Source organism: Neodiprion fabricii, chromosome 2 (assembly GCF_021155785.1).
Source record: "Neodiprion fabricii isolate iyNeoFabr1 chromosome 2, iyNeoFabr1.1, whole genome shotgun sequence".
NCBI lineage: Eukaryota > Metazoa > Arthropoda > Insecta > Hymenoptera > Diprionidae > Neodiprion > Neodiprion fabricii.
The window spans coordinates 36,667,309-36,686,553 of record NC_060240.1 but is presented as its reverse complement, the minus strand read 5'-3'; the positions used below and the strand labels follow the sequence as shown (position 1 = coordinate 36,686,553).

The 19,245-nt window shown below is 42.7% G+C and overlaps 1 protein-coding gene across 3 annotated transcripts; it reads right to left on the bottom strand.

The window, feature by feature from the left end:
• Positions 1-1,596: 1,596 nt before the first annotated feature.
• LOC124176962 (hemolymph lipopolysaccharide-binding protein-like) lies at positions 1,597-12,252 on the bottom strand. 3 transcript variants are annotated; one of them, XM_046558912.1, is made up of 4 exons: positions 12,042-12,252; positions 11,700-11,778; positions 11,354-11,615; positions 1,597-1,831 (listed from the first exon to the last, which is right to left on the bottom strand). In XM_046558912.1, exons 1-4 carry the CDS (start codon positions 12,163-12,165, stop codon positions 1,691-1,693), a joined length of 606 nt encoding a protein of 201 aa, XP_046414868.1. In that variant the 5' UTR covers positions 12,166-12,252; the 3' UTR covers positions 1,597-1,690. The 3 variants fall into 3 exon arrangements, with proteins under 3 accessions (XP_046414868.1, XP_046414867.1, XP_046414865.1); XM_046558911.1 differs by lacking the exon at positions 11,354-11,615 and having other exon boundaries at positions 1,598-2,093; XM_046558909.1 differs by lacking the exons at positions 11,354-11,615; positions 11,700-11,778; positions 12,042-12,252 and adding exons at positions 2,178-2,256; positions 2,520-2,744 and having other exon boundaries at positions 1,600-2,093.
• Positions 12,253-19,245: the final 6,993 nt, after the last annotated feature.

Genomic DNA, 19,245 nt, shown 5'->3' with positions numbered 1-19,245 from the left:
TATCTTCCTTGGGTGTCTAGAGCTAATATTTGAGCAGATAGCGAATCGTATTTTCACGTCTACTTTCCGAGGAGGTAGGGAACCATAAAGAAGAAGGGTCTCGGGTGGTGATTAGTCCTACGGCGCTTCAAACCGGCTCAAGGATCATCCCGGGGAACCGATTTCGACGAGGATGATCCGTGGAAGCATGGTACCGGGCTGCGGAGGATAAACAAACAACGTTCATCGATCAACCTAATGGCGGGAACGAATTTTGGCGCCTGAGGGTCAGCTGTCGGTCAGTCAAAATAGCTTCCGAAATGTCTACTGGAATGTGAGAGAAAAAAGAATTTGAAACCTCTAAATGAGAAAAGTTTCTTCAATTTCAACCAGCGTCTATTGTCTTTGGCGTCTTGCTCTGGGTAAAAAATGGTGGATAATCGATTATGTCTGATCCAGGATTCACCGTTGAAACTCATGGAAGCGGGCTGAAACAATGAGAGAAAAACCACGGGCATTGTGAAAAGTGGTCGTGAGCCGTTGACGGGTACGAGGACGAGACGGAGATCTTATCGGTCTAATGGTCAGAAGCCGTACCCGTAAAGTCAAAAGTCACTTGCCGCTGTGCGTCGGCTTCCTTCTTTGTTGCCGATGAGCGCTACGCCGCCCGGTAGCAGCGTAAAGACGCGAGGAAATCTCAACGCTATCAAATTGATCTTTCTCGGACTCTATTGCCGAAGGAATCAGGCCAACGAAAAGGAAGAGGCTGAAGTTTTTGCGCGACGAAAGCAAGAAAATGCTTTCGATCGTAGCTTATTCGATTCAAAAATCAAAATCGCAAGTCACGGTTAATTCTAGGCGCTCGGGATGATTCTTGATTCTATACCCGATCGTTCTATTCGCTCGACCATTGTGCGAGTATAAACGTAAATTAACATTACGCAAGGTCTGACTGTCGGTACAATTGCCGATTGCTCTAAATTCGTTATTTCCCGAAGTAGGAAACGAGCGGTATACAAGCCAATAACTTTTGAAAGCCGTCATTAAGCCCGTTTGTGAGGCACGAGGAGGAAGCAGAGAAACGCAACTGGAGATCAGTATAATCAGTACCGCAGGGTCTTCGGATGATCGTTACACGAATGGAAAACAGTGATTGTTTAGCGTGTAAAATTTACAACGGGGTTGAAAATCAGCTCCCACAGAATGAAACGGACGCCTGATGAAGAGCGCGTGGGATGATGGTGGGTTTACACAATATGACGACTGTCATTATCGAGGCAAAAAGTGCGATTGTTAATAGTCGAATGTGCGTTCCGGTATCTGGGGTAAAAAACGTCCGTCGAAAGGCTGGGAGCAGTCCTCTACGGTTATTAATACAAGTTTAAACGAGCAGTGCGGATCACATCGTATCGGTCGTTAACGTCATAATTAACCACGCTGACGCAGGCGTGATATTGAGTTGACAAAAACTGGTGGAAATTGCCGGTTGTCGGTGTAAAGAAGAAAGAACCTTTTTTCAGACATTAATACACTAAAACATTTTGTTTTCTACATATATATTAACCTTGAAATTTTGTTGATAGGACGAAATTTTATTTATTATTTTTTTCGAGGGTACAAAAATGAATAACCAACTCGTATGTCGCAGCGGCAGGATATATATATACATTATCTTCATTACTTTCATTTGATTTGGGGTTAAGCTTGCAGGTCAATGAATCGGAAGCTCGCATATAAAGCCTAACGGAATGTGTGTATGGTAATTGTCGAGCGTGCCGCTTATACGGAGAGATCCGTAGTGTCGCCCAGCACCAAGAAGAGGCCTGCCTGACATCCACTGATTATATCCAGCCTTTTCCAAAGTCTGGTCATGAATGGTGACGAACTGCACGTCTGGTTCGAAGAGACAGTGAAAACCAATGCTGGCATAATTGGGCCAATCTGACCCAATAATTGGTTCCGACTTGTTGAAGATCTCCGTCACCATGTTCGCCTCGGCCACGGAGTTTAAAATGGCTAAATGACCGCCCTCATCGGCGCAAATCCTACGAGCTTTCGGCCAAAGAACCGCTTGAGTGTGAACCTTGTACCCAGAAGCAGCGCCTGACGGGTATCTAATAAAATTACAAAAATGACGGTTATAAAACGTTGAAAAAAATAAAAAGTGTAAGGCTTTGAATCATGCGATGAGCAGTTACATGTAATCGTTTCTTCGGTTCGCTGATTCGCCGCTTCCTCGCCGGATCCACGGCATCGTTGAATTTTCGGTCGTGTAAACTGTACGAAATGATAAAAATATTATGTATAAAATTATGTTTTAAAAACTAACGTTGAATCTCAGTATAAGGTCCGAAACGTCCAACACCTCAACGTTTCAAATTGCGCAATTAAGGATCAAGATTTCAAGTGGTCCTTCAAGTTTTTCTCATTTTTCGGATAAGCCATTCGACACTGCTTCGCACAGATGTTGACCATTTTTGGACATTTTTCAAATCTAATCACTTGTATACAAGTTTGCATTTCTCGTTTAAAACACTCACCGATTGTTGGATTATTGTAGACCCAGATGTAGGTGATATTGCAGGACCCTTGTTGGATCAGGGTCAGTGTGAAGCAGAGCAAAACTTGGATGGCTACAGACATAGTAGCCGTTTTTGTGGACATGGAGACACGGTAAAGACTGAAAGTTACGTCTTCTTCTTCTTCTCTTTACGCAAATAGCTGTTCCCAAACTGTCAGCGAAAGAATCGTAACTGAGTCTACAGCTCATTAGACACTCATAATCACTGGCAATTCCCGCATGAGTTTATCACAAGGCAGCTGCAGGTCACGAGGTTTCGCAATAGTTTGATTATTAATATTTTTGTAATTCTTGGTAGTTCTCGTATTTGTACCGCAATGATGCGGGATATATCTTTGATCGTCACTCCAGACGTTGAAGTATTTTTTTCCTCAGAAATTCTTGGTACGATATCATATCTACTTAATTTTTCGTATTCTCTTTACAATATGTAAACAGGAAAATTTTTGAAACGACAAAATTCACCGACACTTGTTATATATGTACGATATAATTTAAATGAAGCACATTTGCCGAAAAAAATTTATTGATCAGGTTCTTTTTCACAAACACAAATATCCTCACCATTGTTTGCACGAACATAGTTGAATCAAGTGGACGTAATTGTATGCAGACAGTGATTTTTCACTTAAATTTTATTTTTCTTCTCCGTGCTGTCTTTTTTCTTTAAATCAAAAATCAATCGATCGATTTATTCAAATGCCTCCGTGACGTTCTTCTTGATTGTGCGCATGATTTTTGTTATTAAAAAGGAAGAGGCTGAAGTTTTTGCGCGACGAAAGCAAGAAAATGCTTTCGATCGTAGCTTATTCGATTCAAAAATCAAAATCGCAAGTCACGGTTAATTCTAGGCGCTCGGGATGATTCTTGATTCTATACCCGATCGTTCTATTCGCTCGACCATTGTGCGAGTATAAACGTAAATTAACATTACGCAAGGTCTGACTGTCGGTACAATTGCCGATTGCTCTAAATTCGTTATTTCCCGAAGTAGGAAACGAGCGGTATACAAGCCAATAACTTTTGAAAGCCGTCATTAAGCCCGTTTGTGAGGCACGAGGAGGAAGCAGAGAAACGCAACTGGAGATCAGTATAATCAGTACCGCAGGGTCTTCGGATGATCGTTACACGAATGGAAAACAGTGATTGTTTAGCGTGTAAAATTTACAACGGGGTTGAAAATCAGCTCCCACAGAATGAAACGGACGCCTGATGAAGAGCGCGTGGGATGATGGTGGGTTTACACAATATGACGACTGTCATTATCGAGGCAAAAAGTGCGATTGTTAATAGTCGAATGTGCGTTCCGGTATCTGGGGTAAAAAACGTCCGTCGAAAGGCTGAGAGCAGTCCTCTACGGTTATTAATACGAGTTTAAACGAGCAGTGCGGATCACATCGTATCGGTTGTTAACGTCATAATTAACCACGCTGACACAGGCGTGAAATTGAGTTGACAAAAACTGGTGGAAATTGCCGGTTGTCGGTGTAAAGATCTCCTTCGCGTTTCCTACACCCGCGGCATCGACTCTACTCACAAGCCATCAACCCGCAGGGTACGTACCGAAGCTGGTGAACTCCGCGACCCGCGACACCAAGAACCGTCGCAATAGGATTGTCGATTAGAGCTGCTGGGCGGATATTAATGCGTTATTAATGCCTCGTCGAATTACCTGCGCTCATGCGCTCTCTGTATGCTTTTATACCTTTCCCAGAGCTCTTTGGATCGTTCCAAGTGTTTGAAGAGTCCGACTAATGACACGCCTCCGCTTCAACTTGCTGCTTCATATTCGTTTCTGGCAACACGCGCTCTAATAGCGTCATTCACACGCTCGAAATTATAACCAGCAATGCGGATAATTCAGGGGTATCAAATAAGAGGCGGAGTTTCTTTTCGTTGGTTTTTGTTTCGGTATGTCAATGACGAAACAACGCTGTGTATCTCCTGTGAAGAGACCGAGATTTTTCCAAAACACTTTTAACATAACGGGCGAGTAGTCTGTGTGAGGCAGAAATCAGTTCAGATCTCTCTGCAAAATACACAGGTTTTTATTGAATTCAAACAACCCTGTAGAATGAGAAAGTCGGAATTTACTATTTTCACATGAAACGTTGTAAATTTTCGGCAATATATCTTTGTGAAGTGAATTATACCGTTGGTATAAAATCGAGGTAAATCATATTTTTGACCTTCGTATTCTTTCGCCAATAGTTTGCCCGCTACTGGATACCTGAATATGCGCGTTTCGCTTGGCCGACTATCCAAAAAGTTTCTCAAACCGTGGTCTGCACTGAATACCGACTGTAGAACTACGTTGAAATTCAAAAGTGAGATAAATCGCGAAAAGATGATTGTAAAACGAAACCCTAAAAAGTTCAGCATATGAATATATATCTCAGTGCAATAAATTTCGTTCCGCTCATCCTGAGGCTGAGTTTAAACATGATAAACATCTGTAACACGATGACCATACATCTCGCTTCAATGATTTATGCGGCGGTATCATTCTACGGTGGGTTCAGCATTGAAGAACTGTGTCAAAGAAGAGCGATTATGTGCGAGGGCGAAGGGACCGTTCGTGAATATCTTCGGTACAACCCCTGCAACCGATGAATTATCCCTAGGGATACGGTCCAGATCTTTGGCTCATTCAAGGATCGAAAAGCGAATGCATACATGACCGTAGATTTCTTAGCAAACCTTCCATCCGCGCTTGCGAGCCAACCTCCTCCGGCTCCCCGTTGCACGCGCCATTGTCACAGATTCTCTCGGCCCTTTGAGCCGCGTTCGACCCGTAATTCGAAACTTGAGTAACGCAACGAAGCAAGGCCCAGTTAACACCCGAGGGAGCCGGAAGTGATGGAATAATACTGCAGAAAAAATTAAAAACAGGCTTTAGGATGTCGGGTACTTTTCACCCTGCAGTGCTCCAACTCCGCGATATACAGGAATTCAAAGTTTTTGCCGATTTTTCGCCTTATCGTCAAGCCTTCCTGCGATAAGTTTGGCGATCCGTCGTTGCGCCGGTTGTTGGGCGAGCGATTTGATCAAAATGAAAAAAAAATAAATAAATAAATATGCAAACAATCGAAAAATAAACTACGAAACAGAGCGAGGCTATGATTGTTTAGTTGGGGAAAGAGAGAGAGCGGAGGTAAAATAAAATACGAAAAAGAGGAAACCACGGACAGATGCGCTTCCGAATTTGTTTACTACCGAAAATACGGTGGGAAGAAATAGGTGTAAACCATCTGCCGGTCGGAGAGCGGCTCCTGCCGCCGCGCCACAACCTCACAGTTGCAATCAAATATATTTTCAAAACATCGACGAACCTATTCCGTGGTCCTGCTTCGATCAGATATCCTCGTATCGAGCAATGATTGTAGTTATTACGGCCCCCTTCGTTTCCATGAGAATTCAAGTTAGTCGAAGCCTGTTATTTTTGACTATACGCCACGCGCGAGACTCGGCGATGTATCCATAACTAGCGGGCACATTGCACGTATACCGTTGCGAGAGAAAGAAGTCAACCATTGGTACCGAATTTTGAAAAAAATAATGCTTTCATTTCCGACTAATCGCGAGTCGTGTTAGCTGATTTGTTTGTTCGGTACGTCATTGGCAAGCTTACCGACTTCCGGTGACAAATACGGCGCACGCGTTGCCAATTTTCTCGTAACAACATATGTTTTTGCAAGCTATCCGACTCCGAAAAATGGGAGAAGATAAACAGTCGCGGTTGGTTTCTGGATGGAAATAACCTGGCGAGTCATTAAAAAGAAAGGAAGGACGGAGGAAACGTAACAACACCCCGCACATGATACATGCACTGACGTTGTCCACTGGTTGTTTCGTAACCCGAAGCCGGCGGAAGGACCTTTGAGGATATCGCGTTTCGGAAAACAAATGGCCAGGACGATTACCTAAGCCGCGTTGGAGTTTACGACCATTTCCTAAAACATCAACGATGCAATGAACAAGAACTTGTCATCGTTCTCGGTTGCGTACAGTCGTGTCGCTCGGACAGCGAAGAAGGTCACGATTTAGGAATTCGAGTTAAGCATTCGTCTTTGGCGGCACGATAATTCCACGATGCTGCGACCGAATTTGAACTCGTCAGAATTGGCACGTGGCCATTCGCGCATACATGTGTGCACCACGGTGACATTCCGTTAGGCACAATGAGCCGAATGACGCATCGGTGGGCAAGCCGGCTCTTCGGTTCCTGCCCAGACCAGCCCACAGCCTCCTGTGCATTCGGAGGTTATTCAAGAGTAATAATAAGCCCTGCACCCTTGTACCTTCCAGACGTCGTGTGCCGCTAGGGTGAGATCGGCAGCGGTTCCTTCGAAGGAGCGCCCGAGTTCCGTAACCCCATTACGGACAATCGCTGTTAGCGTCTCCCGGAGGAGGAGCAGCGCCCGTTGAAACCCAGAAGAAGCTCGGGTGACAGGAAGGAGTCCGCGGAGGAAGGTGGCATCGGGTTTCCAGTTTCGCAACGCGCATTTCCGGTCCTCGGGCAACACACCCATCAAAAGTGCGTAGGTTTAATTCTTGCGCAGCGGCTCTCCCTCCTTCTCCCTCCCTCTCTCTCTCTCTTTCTCTCTGTCGCATGCCTAGTCAATCGCAGTCTCAGTCATTATAGGCACTGCACGAGTAGCTCGTGCAGATCTGGGCGTGTGCCTAGATCCAAAAAGGGCGAAGAGCCGGGACAGCTGCTGCCAAACCCTCGGCACGCGTTCATAAATGACAAACCAACGCCCGCTCTTGCTAGGCTATTACGGCATCCTTAGACCGCTGCAACGATTCTCGAATTTCATTCGCGAATGCTGCGTCAAGCGTCACTTGTTTCTTTTCCGAAACGCAGTAGCTGTAGGTCATTTCTGTAATGATTTTTAAATATCAACAGGGGTCAGCGTTGCGTGCAGAAATGTTACAAACTTCTCAACAATCCACCAATCGTTCGAAGAATAATTCGTGGTGAAACTGGACCATCCGTTCATCGAGATAACGAAAAACGCTTTCCGATTCCCACGAAACAACGCATAGCTGCGTTATTGGAAGTGGAAGCGAGGCGACGGCCGTCGGCCATTTTGGTACCACACCAGCCCGAGGCCGTCTCCGCATTGCGCCATCTTTTCGAATCCAAGCTGGCATCGCGAAGGATCGAGCGGAGGAGGCAGTCTTAGCTCGTCTAGCCAAGATATGGAAATCCGTGGGTAATAACAGCTCGGAGTGGCAGTCGCAAGGGACGTTGGGCGTGCACGAAACGAACCGGCGGCGAAATGCTAGCGCAGCTCGCTCATGCCGGGAGCCGCGAAGTATTTTCGAGGAAACGTTAGTAGATCCGTGGCTGGTCTCCGCCTGTTCGTATGGAATTAAGAGAGCTCGGCGGACCTATCGTTTATCCCGCATCTCGCCGCCTCATGCAAAATTGCATTTGCCCTCCGGTATTTCCCTCCCCCCATAATAACCGAAGGACTGCCGCACCGCAACGTCGAAAGCGCCGCGGATTCGTGGTCTCCTAATACGCAGCGCGATTCCCGCGGTGCCTCTTCGGTCTACGCGATAAATGGTCCCGAGTTTTTGGGAATATCCTGGAACTCGTGTATATACATGTGTTGCTGGAAATAAAAATATGTAATCAGAGTGGAATTAGGCCGGCTGGATACAGGCTTAGAAATTCGTCGGAGTGCCGCGGAGGAGCAGCCATCGTCTTCTTGGCTCCGCGTACCCGCCTCGAGGAGTATAAAACAAGCCAAGATATCATCGCGAGCTTGTCGAATAAAACTATAAACCAAAGGAAACAATTACCTCGACTGCCTGGCAGATGCGGCTAATGATAAGTGGTCTGACTGGCTCTGCAGCAGCCATCGTCCTTCCTTATTTCCTTCGGCTTATCCTTGCCTGGCTTCGCGTGCTTTCGCTCATATATTCGTCTCTCTAATTTTCTACTTCTTCTTCGTCTGCTTAACTCCGTGGTTTCGTCGCTCTCTTTTATTGCCAGGTATCAACTCCCTGCCTCGTTTTTGATACGTCGGTGCAGACTCGTACGTATCTTTGCAGGCATCTCCTTTAAGTTGCGGTTTCAAACGCCGCAAACTAATCGGTCTATTCCGTTTCTCGTTCCTATCTGACATGCGGCAGCGATCATTCGCACCTCCTTTTCATATCTTTACGACCATCTTTTCTACACTACTTTTGAGCAACCGTTTTACTCGCGAAAAATGCAATCAGCCATTGACCAAGAGACTTCTACAAGCCAAGAAGTGAATGACTAACTTAAACACTGTGAAATTTTGGATCGACGCGAAACAAAATATGATTGATAATACGTATAAAGTTCCAATTTGATATGAGTAATTAACAATGACTGCACTTTACACACATGAAAAATATTTTCATCGGGGAGTTGCAGTTTCTCAACTGCAGAATTTAACGAAACTGGTACAGACGAAGTGTTCGAAACGAAGGTGACAGGCTATACCAGTGCAAAATTCAGTTGCGTTCCGACGACCGCAGAATGAACAATTCGTAAAAGCTCAATCTTCTTAGGCGGATCGTACAGCGGTAATTATACCTTCGGCAGTTATCGGCAAGGCGCACGCACCGATTATACTCGGCAAGTAAGTAATGTTATAGGTATATTCAAGTAGCTAGAGCTGGGAAAAAGGATCGGAAGAAATTCTCCTTAGCGCTATACGCGTACCTTTGCAGTTAACTGTGCGGACACGGTCGTATGCGGTACCCGCAGCTACTTGGCCGCCTGCCCGTAAGTTAAGGAGGATCTGATCCTTGTGGGCTGCGGATCCTCAAGTACCACGAGATAGACAGGCGGGTGTATATATAGTCGTGAGTTTTTATGACAGGCGTTCTACGTGAAACCGGTAATTACACGCCTGGTAGATTCTGCACTTACACCCATCAAACCATGCATGTAATCAGACATACAAATCCGGACCTTACGTGGCATTACTTGCCTACGTGTAACCACGCGTAATCGCCTTTCGTGTATATTTATGTCTTAAACGAGAAGAAGTCTTTAGTGCCGCACTCATCTCTGCGTGTGGCATCTCGGTTCCGGTGCATGGGCACGTTGGATAACTTGATAAGAATTTCGACGCAGAATGTTGCGGTTAATTCGTTCGCGCCAATTGTACTCGGGCATCTTGTATGTCCTTGTCAACGACAAACCACTGTTAAAATAACCTAGGTGCACTTGGTTGTAAAAAATTATTTCTGAAAATTCGTGCAATCGCGGCAAATCATTTGATTTAGGCATAATCAAAGCTGAATTAATTAACTACGACTAGACAGAAGCTCGATAAGATCTGCAACTGCAATCAGCTCCAGCCACTGAGATCGAACATTTTTATCAGCACTGAAACATGGTATAAGTTAAACATGCTCCAACGACCCGTGATTACAGTATCATATCATGAATATGTGATTGATAACGTGTCATACACGTTTTACACTGTGTAAGAAATATTTTATTTACCCAATTCAAATACGATCGTTTATCACTCTACGATGTCCTAAACTTGTTACAGTTTCCAAGTAAACATGAATCTTTTTTTGATGGGGTATTATGACTTTATATGCTTTTGCACTGACCTATAGTCAGTAGACTTCTAGACCGGAGTTTATAATGCCTATATTCAGAGACCGGATTTCTGGAGTGTAAGTAATGTAAATGGATACATCGTTTCCTAATTGGGTACGGGACTTGAAACTGTTGGCACTCATCGAACCACAATAAACATCAAGCTTAACAGGAATGAAAGAGTAGGGATAGAAAGGAAGCAGAGCCAGTACACCCAGAGAAAACATTTTCCGTTTTTAAGCAGAATCAATTTTTAGACGCATTTTGTAGAAAATTTTCCCATGGAAACACAAAATTAATGAAATAATTCTTCCAAAATTGCAACAGAAAGTAATTGAATACCTACAATATACTTATAAATACGACATCCCGATATTAATTTAGTTAATTTAATGAAATATTACTCTGGTAGATTCGCCTAAATCGCTTCATGCTGTTCATTAAACTATTGCGTAGATAAAGATTGGTAAAATTTACGAAATCACGAGAGCTTACTAATTTATTATCGCTATCCAACGATATTTTACAGCGTACTTCAATAAAAAAAAATTTGATGAACTGGCAAAATACTCTTTGTAACACCATTGAATCAGCCTGTCAATTCACAATGGCATATTTCGTTGTCATTGTTTGACGTGGCACGTAACCCATGTAGCGTAAATTACGATCCAACGATAATGTTTTCAGTCACAATAATCAATCAATCATTTTTCAATCTTTATAAAATGGTTTCACTGTGTAGATCTGATTTCGCAATCGCGACAGAATCTATGGGATTGTGTTGCCAAACCTTTTTTCAGATATAAATACACTAAAACATTTTGTTTTCTACGCTCTATAAAATCAACCAAACTTTTTGGTTGTGTGGAAATAATGTTCGGTCGGATATATATTAACCCTGAAATTTTGTTGCTAGGACGAAATTTTATTTATTATTTTTTTCGAGTGTACAAAAATGAATAACCAACTCGTATGTCGCAGCGGTAGGATATATACATTATCTTCATTATTTTCATTTGATTTGGGGTTAAGCTTGCAGGTCAATGAATCGGAAGCTCGCATATAAAGCCTAACGGAGTGGTTGCACGGTGATTGTCCAATAGGCCGTTTTTATGGATAGATCCGTAGTGTTCCGGAGCGTCAGCGTCAACGGTAGGTTCGCCTGGGAACCACCGATCATATCCAGCCTTTTCCAAAGTCTGGTCATGAATGGTGACGTACTGCACGTCTGGTTCGAAGAGACAGTGAAAACCAATGCTGGCAAAATCGGGCCAAGCTGACCCAATAATTGGTTCCGATTTCTCGAAGATCTCCGACACCATGTTCGCCTCGGCCACGGAGTTTATAATGGCTAAATGACCGCCCTCATCGGCGCAAATCCTACGAGCTTGCGACCAAACAACCGCTTGAGTGTGAACCTTGTACCCAGAAGCAGCGCCTGACGGGTATCTAATAAAATTACAAAAATGACGGTTATAAAACGTTGAAAAAAATACAAAGTGTAAGGCTTTGAATCATGCGATGAGCAGTTACGTGTAATCGTTTCTTCGGTTCGCTGACTCGCCGCTTCCTCGCCGGATCCACGGCATCGCTGAATTTTCGGTCTTGTAAGCTGTACGGAATGATAAAAATATTATGTATAAAATTATGTTTTAAAAACTAACGTTGAATCTCAGTATAAGGTCCGAAACGTCCAACACCTCAACGTTTCAAATTGCGCAATTAAGGATCAAGATTTCAAGTGGTCCTTCAAGTTTTTCTCATTTTTCGGATAAGCCATTCGACACTGCTTCGCACAGATGTTGACCATTTTTGGACATTTTTCAAATCTAATCACTTGTATACAAGTTTGCATTTCTCGTTTAAAACACTCACCGATTGTTGGATTATTGTAGACCCAGATGTAGGTGATATTGCAGGACCCTTGTTGGATCAGGGTCAGTGTGAAGCAGAGCAAAACTTGGATGGCTACAAACATAGTAGCCGTTTTTGTGGACATGGAGACACGGTAAAGACTGAAAGTTTCGTCTTCTTCTTCTTCTCTTTACGCAAATAGCTGTTCCCAAACTGTCAGCGAGAGAATTGTAACCGAATTTATAGCTCATCAAACACTCATAATCGCTGGCAATTCCCGCATGAGTTTATCACAAGGCAGCTGCAGGTCACGAGGTTTCGTAATAGTTTGATTATTAATATTTTTGTAATTCTTGGTAGTTCTCGTATCTGTACCGCAATGATGCGGGATATATCTTTAATCGTCACTCCAGACGTTGAAATATTTTTTTCCTCCGAAATTTTTGGTACGATATCATATCTATTCAATTTGTCGTATTCTCTTTACAATATGTAAACAGGAAAATTTTTGAAACGACAAAATTCACCGACACTTGTTATATATGTACGATATCATTTAAATGAAGCACATTTGCCGAAAAAAATTTATTGATCAGGTTCTTTTTCACAAACACAAATATCCTCACCATTGTTTGCACGAACATAGTTGAATCAAATGGACGTAATTGTATGCAGACAGTGATTTTTCACTTAAATTTTATTTTTCTTCTCCGTGCTGTCTTTTTTCTTTAAATCAAAAATCAATCGATCGATTTATTCAAATGCCTCCGTGACGTTCTTCTTGATTGTGCGCATGATTTTTGTTATTAAAAAATTTTAATACGCGAGAATGTACAAAATGTATATACAAATCAACAAAAATCATGAAGTAGAAAGAAATAAGCTCATATTTTATATTAGCTGGATCAGATACACATATATGAATTATGCAGATCATATTGTCAAATATCTGTTTGGCTGGGAATGCGAAAGCTGCAGGTGAAAAAGCAGCTATAAAAAGAGTGCTGCTCAATGCTCCTTGCAAGCGATATCGTACTTCACCCCTGGATTTTTTCCCCATTTCTCATGATTCTGATCGGGGTAATTGAGGGAACGATATTTTTATGGAAAAATATGGTACGAGGGGTACGATGGAGCGGGCCGTGATTGAGGTAGGTGCATTAGGCTGATGAGGGCTTTCGTAAGGAGTAAACCTGGTAGCTCGACGACCCCGTGATTAGAGCCTCATGCTTATGCCGTGACCCGTACCCGACCTAGAACGCTGTTGCAATTTCAATACCGCCGGAAACACGATCTTCAACGCTAAAAGTACAGAGAGCGTGCTGCGATTCAACCCCCATTCCTTTGCGCCAAGTTGGTGAAACTTCCCAAGAATGCCAAAGAAGCTTGATTCGGACGAGTCAAAGAAGGGCTCATCTGCGAGATATCGTAACACAGTGTGTAATTTGAAAACGAAAATCGTACCGAAGGTGTTCGAAAAAACACAGTAAGGCATTTCACGTCCTGCTGATTTTCTCAGCTCGAGGACAGAGAAGTACATGAGTCGATCAAGCGTGAAAAACCGATGTGAAAAGTTGGAATATCTGTACAAGGTACGTAATCGCCGTCTGACCGAGCTGCAGGGGATTCCTGGTTGTGTGGCAAGAAAAATACCCGCAGAGATGTATCCGGCGTTTGCGTTGAACAGGGCATTACGTATGCGCACGCCGACGCCATTTTGGTTCGACCATTTTTGCCGATCAAATCTTAATTGTTGGCTGCCGGCTGTCTAAAGGGGCGTGGTTAACCACCGAGCCACGCGATGCACCGCGAACGCATCGACTCTCTTTCTCTCCTCTCTTCTCCTCTCTTCTCCTCTCTTCTCCTCTCTTCTCCTCTCCACACCGTTCCTGTCTACGACGCCGCGGCTCCGACTCGCGTTTCGATTTCTTTTCCATCCTGCTTCGCGGCTACCCTGCATGTACATACCTACCTACCTTGTTCACGTTATTCCATTCACCCTGTGTACAGGGTGGTCTTTTTTAAGCAGTGTTGTTTTCACCCCGTGTCGTACATAGGAACGCAGGGATTGTAAACCAGTGCATCCATTTTCCATGAAATGTTAAAGCAATGCTGTTAACTGACCAATTGAATCACTGTACTGATCTCTTTGCTTTTCGATTTTTCGATTGGACCATATTGACGAATTCGATAGACTAAAAACGAGTTTTATATGACCTGGTCGAAATTTAGCGCCTACATTTAACCCTGCAAAGGTTCGTATAAACTTACTTTGAAGGAAACTGAACCTAGAAATCCTACATTGACCCTCTAACTCTTGAAAATTGATGTACAAACCTTACATCGAACTTCCAACTCTTAAAAATTAAAGTATCAGAGTCTATTTTAACGCTCTCAGAATACGATTGAACCTATATTTTGACGTTTTTCATTCTACAGTTCCTCCATTGGACCTGTAACTCCTCCTCTATGGATATATTATCACAGCGACGTGCAAGTGTTCACAGCAAACAATCCAATGGCTATTCTATTCATTGGGATTTTCGTTCGATTTTATAAGTTTTAATCGTATTTTTTGTTTTTTATTTTTGTATTTCAATCAAAATCGAGGGACTTTATCCTCGGAGTAGAGTTTTGACCGTTAAGGGAGGGTTTCAAACAAGCAGGTGTAACCCTACCTCTGAAGATATAAAGAACGTTCTAAACAGACCCTACTTTGAGCCTAAACGTGGTAAATCGGCAAATTTCGGAGATTTTTAGCGTCTAAGTAAGGCCTAATATTGCATTGAAATAGAAGATACTTTACTATCTGTAAGCCCTCCGTAGGAACTCCCACGTAGGGTTTGAAGTAGACGCTAAATTTCGACTCGGGTGGACTCAGACTACTACAAGTGACTTCCAGTCGCTTTAAGCCTGCTATCAACAAGTCACATCCAATGACTTGAAAATTTCAAACGCCCACAGATATAATACTTCAAAGCAGTTTAAATCTCTTTAAGTAAATTTATATGTCACATGTAACTGGAGGTGCAACATTCAACATGAATTTACAAGGCTTGGCGTAGGTACTTTGAAAGATAACTCCAATCATCTTCATGCAACTGGGCTTGGAGTGTAACTCGGGCTCCGATCAAAGTCGAATATCAAAAAAAAAAAAACATATATATGTATATATATATATATATATATATATATATATATATATATATATATATATTTATCTAAAATTCCAATTACAGAGAAGAACTTAAACCTTAAAAATGACGAAAGGAAACTAAGTAGTCATAATTTCCAATTTGAATAAAAATTCCACGCTCATTTTCCATGCTCCTACACTCTTTCGTATACTCTATAAAAATGATCACCCCGTATAAAATACGGCTGTACAAGTTGCCTGCGTGATATGGTAATGTAACGTAGAAGAGAAATATATGTATACCTATGTAATACCTATAAATAATATATCTATATGCATTTGGTAGAGGCGAGTAATTGGGGAGAAGCGCGGTAGTCGCTGCACTTATCCTCTGCATGCCTCTGCACGTATACGGAAGGTGCTCACTACCTCCGACGCGAAGGCACGCACATATATGCACGCGTAAAAATTTAAATACCGAAAAATATAGGTCCATGAAACCGAGCGTGAGTCGTCCAGACGCCGCCGGTGCATCCTGGTGTCTAGACTCAATCGTGCTGCGTTACCATCAACCCTTCTTACCACATACCCACCTCTCTCCAGCATCTCTATAATCTCTTTAGGTACACACGGGAAGGCTGGGACCACTTTTTCTCACTGTTAACGAAGGCTGAAATCTTAACGGTAATGCTGAAAAAAGTATTCGCCAATTCTTAAAACGCGATTATTTTTATTTGCAACCTCTCGTATATATGCGTGCACTGCATTTGCCTTCCGAGGATGGTTCCAATTTTTTCTCACGATATTTCCAACGGGTTATTAGAACTAATAATTACGATCGGTCTGGGAAAAGTAAGTAGTTATGTTATGAAATGGATAATTCAGAGCAGTGATATACATTTCGCGTGTTAGGTGAACATTGCATATAAATCATGTCGACTTGCGTTCTAATATGAGGCGACAGTAAATTCTGATGGTATTAATACGTGTCACTTGCGCCATAGACGCATACAACATTACGGTGCTCGGCACTGTTATAGTTGTAACAGCATACTTTCTTAGCCGTGCATAAGTATTCCGGTTCGGTATTAGGTCTGAGATAATTAATTGGCTGTGAGACAGAAGCTCGATAAGACCATTTTTTATCAGCACTGGACCATGATAGATGTTACACGTGTGCCAACGGCCCGTAATTGCAGTTTCGTTTCGTAATATTACGGAATGTTATGCTATTCCGTGCGTTGTAGATACGCGTTCTACACTGAACGAGAAATATTGTAGTCACAAACGATACGTTACATTGAAGACGATTTATCTTGACCTTGGAGATTTGTTGATTAATGTTATTCTTGGATATGAAGGTCACAACTCAAAACACTTTTTTATCGTGTTAACGTTTCGGCCCTGGTGGGGGCCCTCCTCAAAACATTTTATTTAATGTAGTGATATGAATGTTTTATTTAATGTAACGATACGTTACATTATTCGATCCAATTACGATCCCTTATCGCTTCGCGATATTCTAAACATCTTGCAGCGGTTGCGTCAAACTTCAATATTTATTTGCAAGGAAATTATAGTCTCACATGCTTTTGTACTGCAACGTTATACATTCGTCGGAACTTGTAATAAAGTATACATCCTGAGACCGGATTTCTGGGGTGTAAGTAATATAAATGGCTCCATCGTTCCTTAATTGGCTGCAGGACTCGAAATTGCATGCAACTGTCATCGAACTACAAAGGATACAAAGCTTAACGAGAACGAATGACAGCCAGTACAAGAATCAACATTGAATTAGCACGTCGCCGACGTAGTCGCCGTTGGGGAATCGGTAAAAATTGGAGATTTCTTCTACTTCTTCTCACGCAATTAACTGTTCCCGAACTGTCAATAAGAGAATTGGAACTTAGTCCGCGGCTCATTAGCTACTCATAATCGCTCGTAATTCCCTCAGATCCTTATCGCAAAGCACCTGGTTTCGTAATAATTTGATTATGACTATTCAGCAAGTATTGAAAACTTTATCTTTATACTACGGAGATGCGATTCTACTTAGATTACCACTGCAGCCGTTAAAAATTGTTTTCAAACAAAAAATTTTCCCTACACTACAGCGACATACTTTGTCGTATGTCCTTTATAAATTTCTAACAGGAAATTTCACGAGTACTCATTATATTTTACGATTTTTTTTTTTTTACTGCAGAATTGTAAGCTGCAATTGACTACAAAAATTGAGACTTGAGAATAATTAGCCTCATCTTTTACGTCAGGGAAATCGGTTACACATGCAAATATGAATGCAGAGCGTATTAAGTATCCGTTGGGCCAGGGATGCGAGGGCTGCAGGTAAAAAGACAGCTCTACAAAAAGAGCTCCTGCTGTTCGTCGCGTAGGTAAGCCGCAGCAAGACGCAGTTCATAGCCTCAACACGTATGCATTAATTACGAACGATCAGTTTCGTATATTATAATTATTTTACATACGGTAGTTTTAAACACAGGTTAATAATCGCTCGTTAATGGGGCCTATAATTACAACAGCACGGCGTTCATTGAATTACGCGTCGTTATTTCATTCATTAGTACATACCTAACAGGCACACAATATCACATGCACGAAACGCATATTAAATTCAAGTTGTTGTTACACGACAAGTTCTTCATTGCGAATACGGACTAAGACGTGACTCGTTTTCGGTAGGTGAAAAGGAGATCAAATACGTGCCTTTACCGCGAAGCTGCCAACTTGGCGAGATAACATAGTGAAAAATAAATGGCATAGCATTTCAAGGCGGTGGGTTGGTACCGTTTGTAATGAGCAGGAATTAAGGGAAGCTTTCGAGGGTGAGCGGGGTGACGGGAAGCTCGTATGAAGCTATTTAACTCAGGTATTCACCGATGCCAACAATTAGCTTGCGCTTAATGCGACGACCGGTGCAATCAGGCCGGTATAAGGTAGGTACGAACTACAAACGTGCGCCGAGGAGAGTTGCAGCCTCCTCCTTTTATATATACATAAACTTTATACCTACCGACCCATCTACCCGCCTGTGCACCTCGCCTTCCTCAGCTTCTCACGTAATGACACGTATTACTCTGATTGGTAACAATTGGTAAGAATTGACGGGCGGAACCGCCGCACCGCGCCATTCTACCCGCGCACTCTTCAAGGAGGTTACGCCACTCTGCTCGCGTTGTTTATGACCTCATCTCAAACCACATCGTTCCACCTTTTCATTTTCCTCAAACGATCCTGTAGCGGATGTAAATATATATTTAACGCCAACTGCGAATACGTGAAGTATTAAATATGCCTACTACCGTTTGTACGGGTGCGTGTGCTGCGAATTTCGGGATTACACGATCGACGCTTTTAACTATCGAAGGATTCGTAAGCATCCAAAACGATCTGTCTTTGATTATAAATTTAATCTAAAGTGTATTAGAAAATTATTAAGAAGAAAATTCCCACGTACGCACGCTTTCCGCGGTTAGATTTTCAAAGCGTAGTTAGTCTTCGGCTGACTCGAGGCTACCATGGAAACGTACATCGAGTACCTACCTGTAGATAAATAGCCGTTGAAAGACCATGCGGAAGAGTGAATGAACGGTTGTTGTTGGATCGTTATAACGCGCGCAAGAGTCTGAAAGAGAGGCGCAGATCTTCACCTGCAATTACTACTATAATTGAGGATGGTTAATTGAAAAGCGACTAAACTCGCGGTAAATGGTTCTAATAGCGACGTGTCAGCGCTCCAGAGTACTAAGTAGAGCTCGGGGAAGAAGCGATGGACGATGGTTAGCCCTTGGCACCCCGGCCAGTGTACGTGCTGCACGGTTCGAATGAGCGTTTTATAATCTTTCATTTTCATCGTAAAAAGTCCAACAATGGACGAAACGAGATGCGCATGCGGAATTACGGTTTACGGGCGAGTAATGGACCTGATGGACCATTAAAGTCGAGGCATGCCCTATAACGTATCCCGACTTACTCACGAGTTATTATAATATCGTTATACCCATTCTAAACTTTCAGCGTGCACTCAAAACCGTCCCTCTACCATTACTTGTACCAGTTCTAACA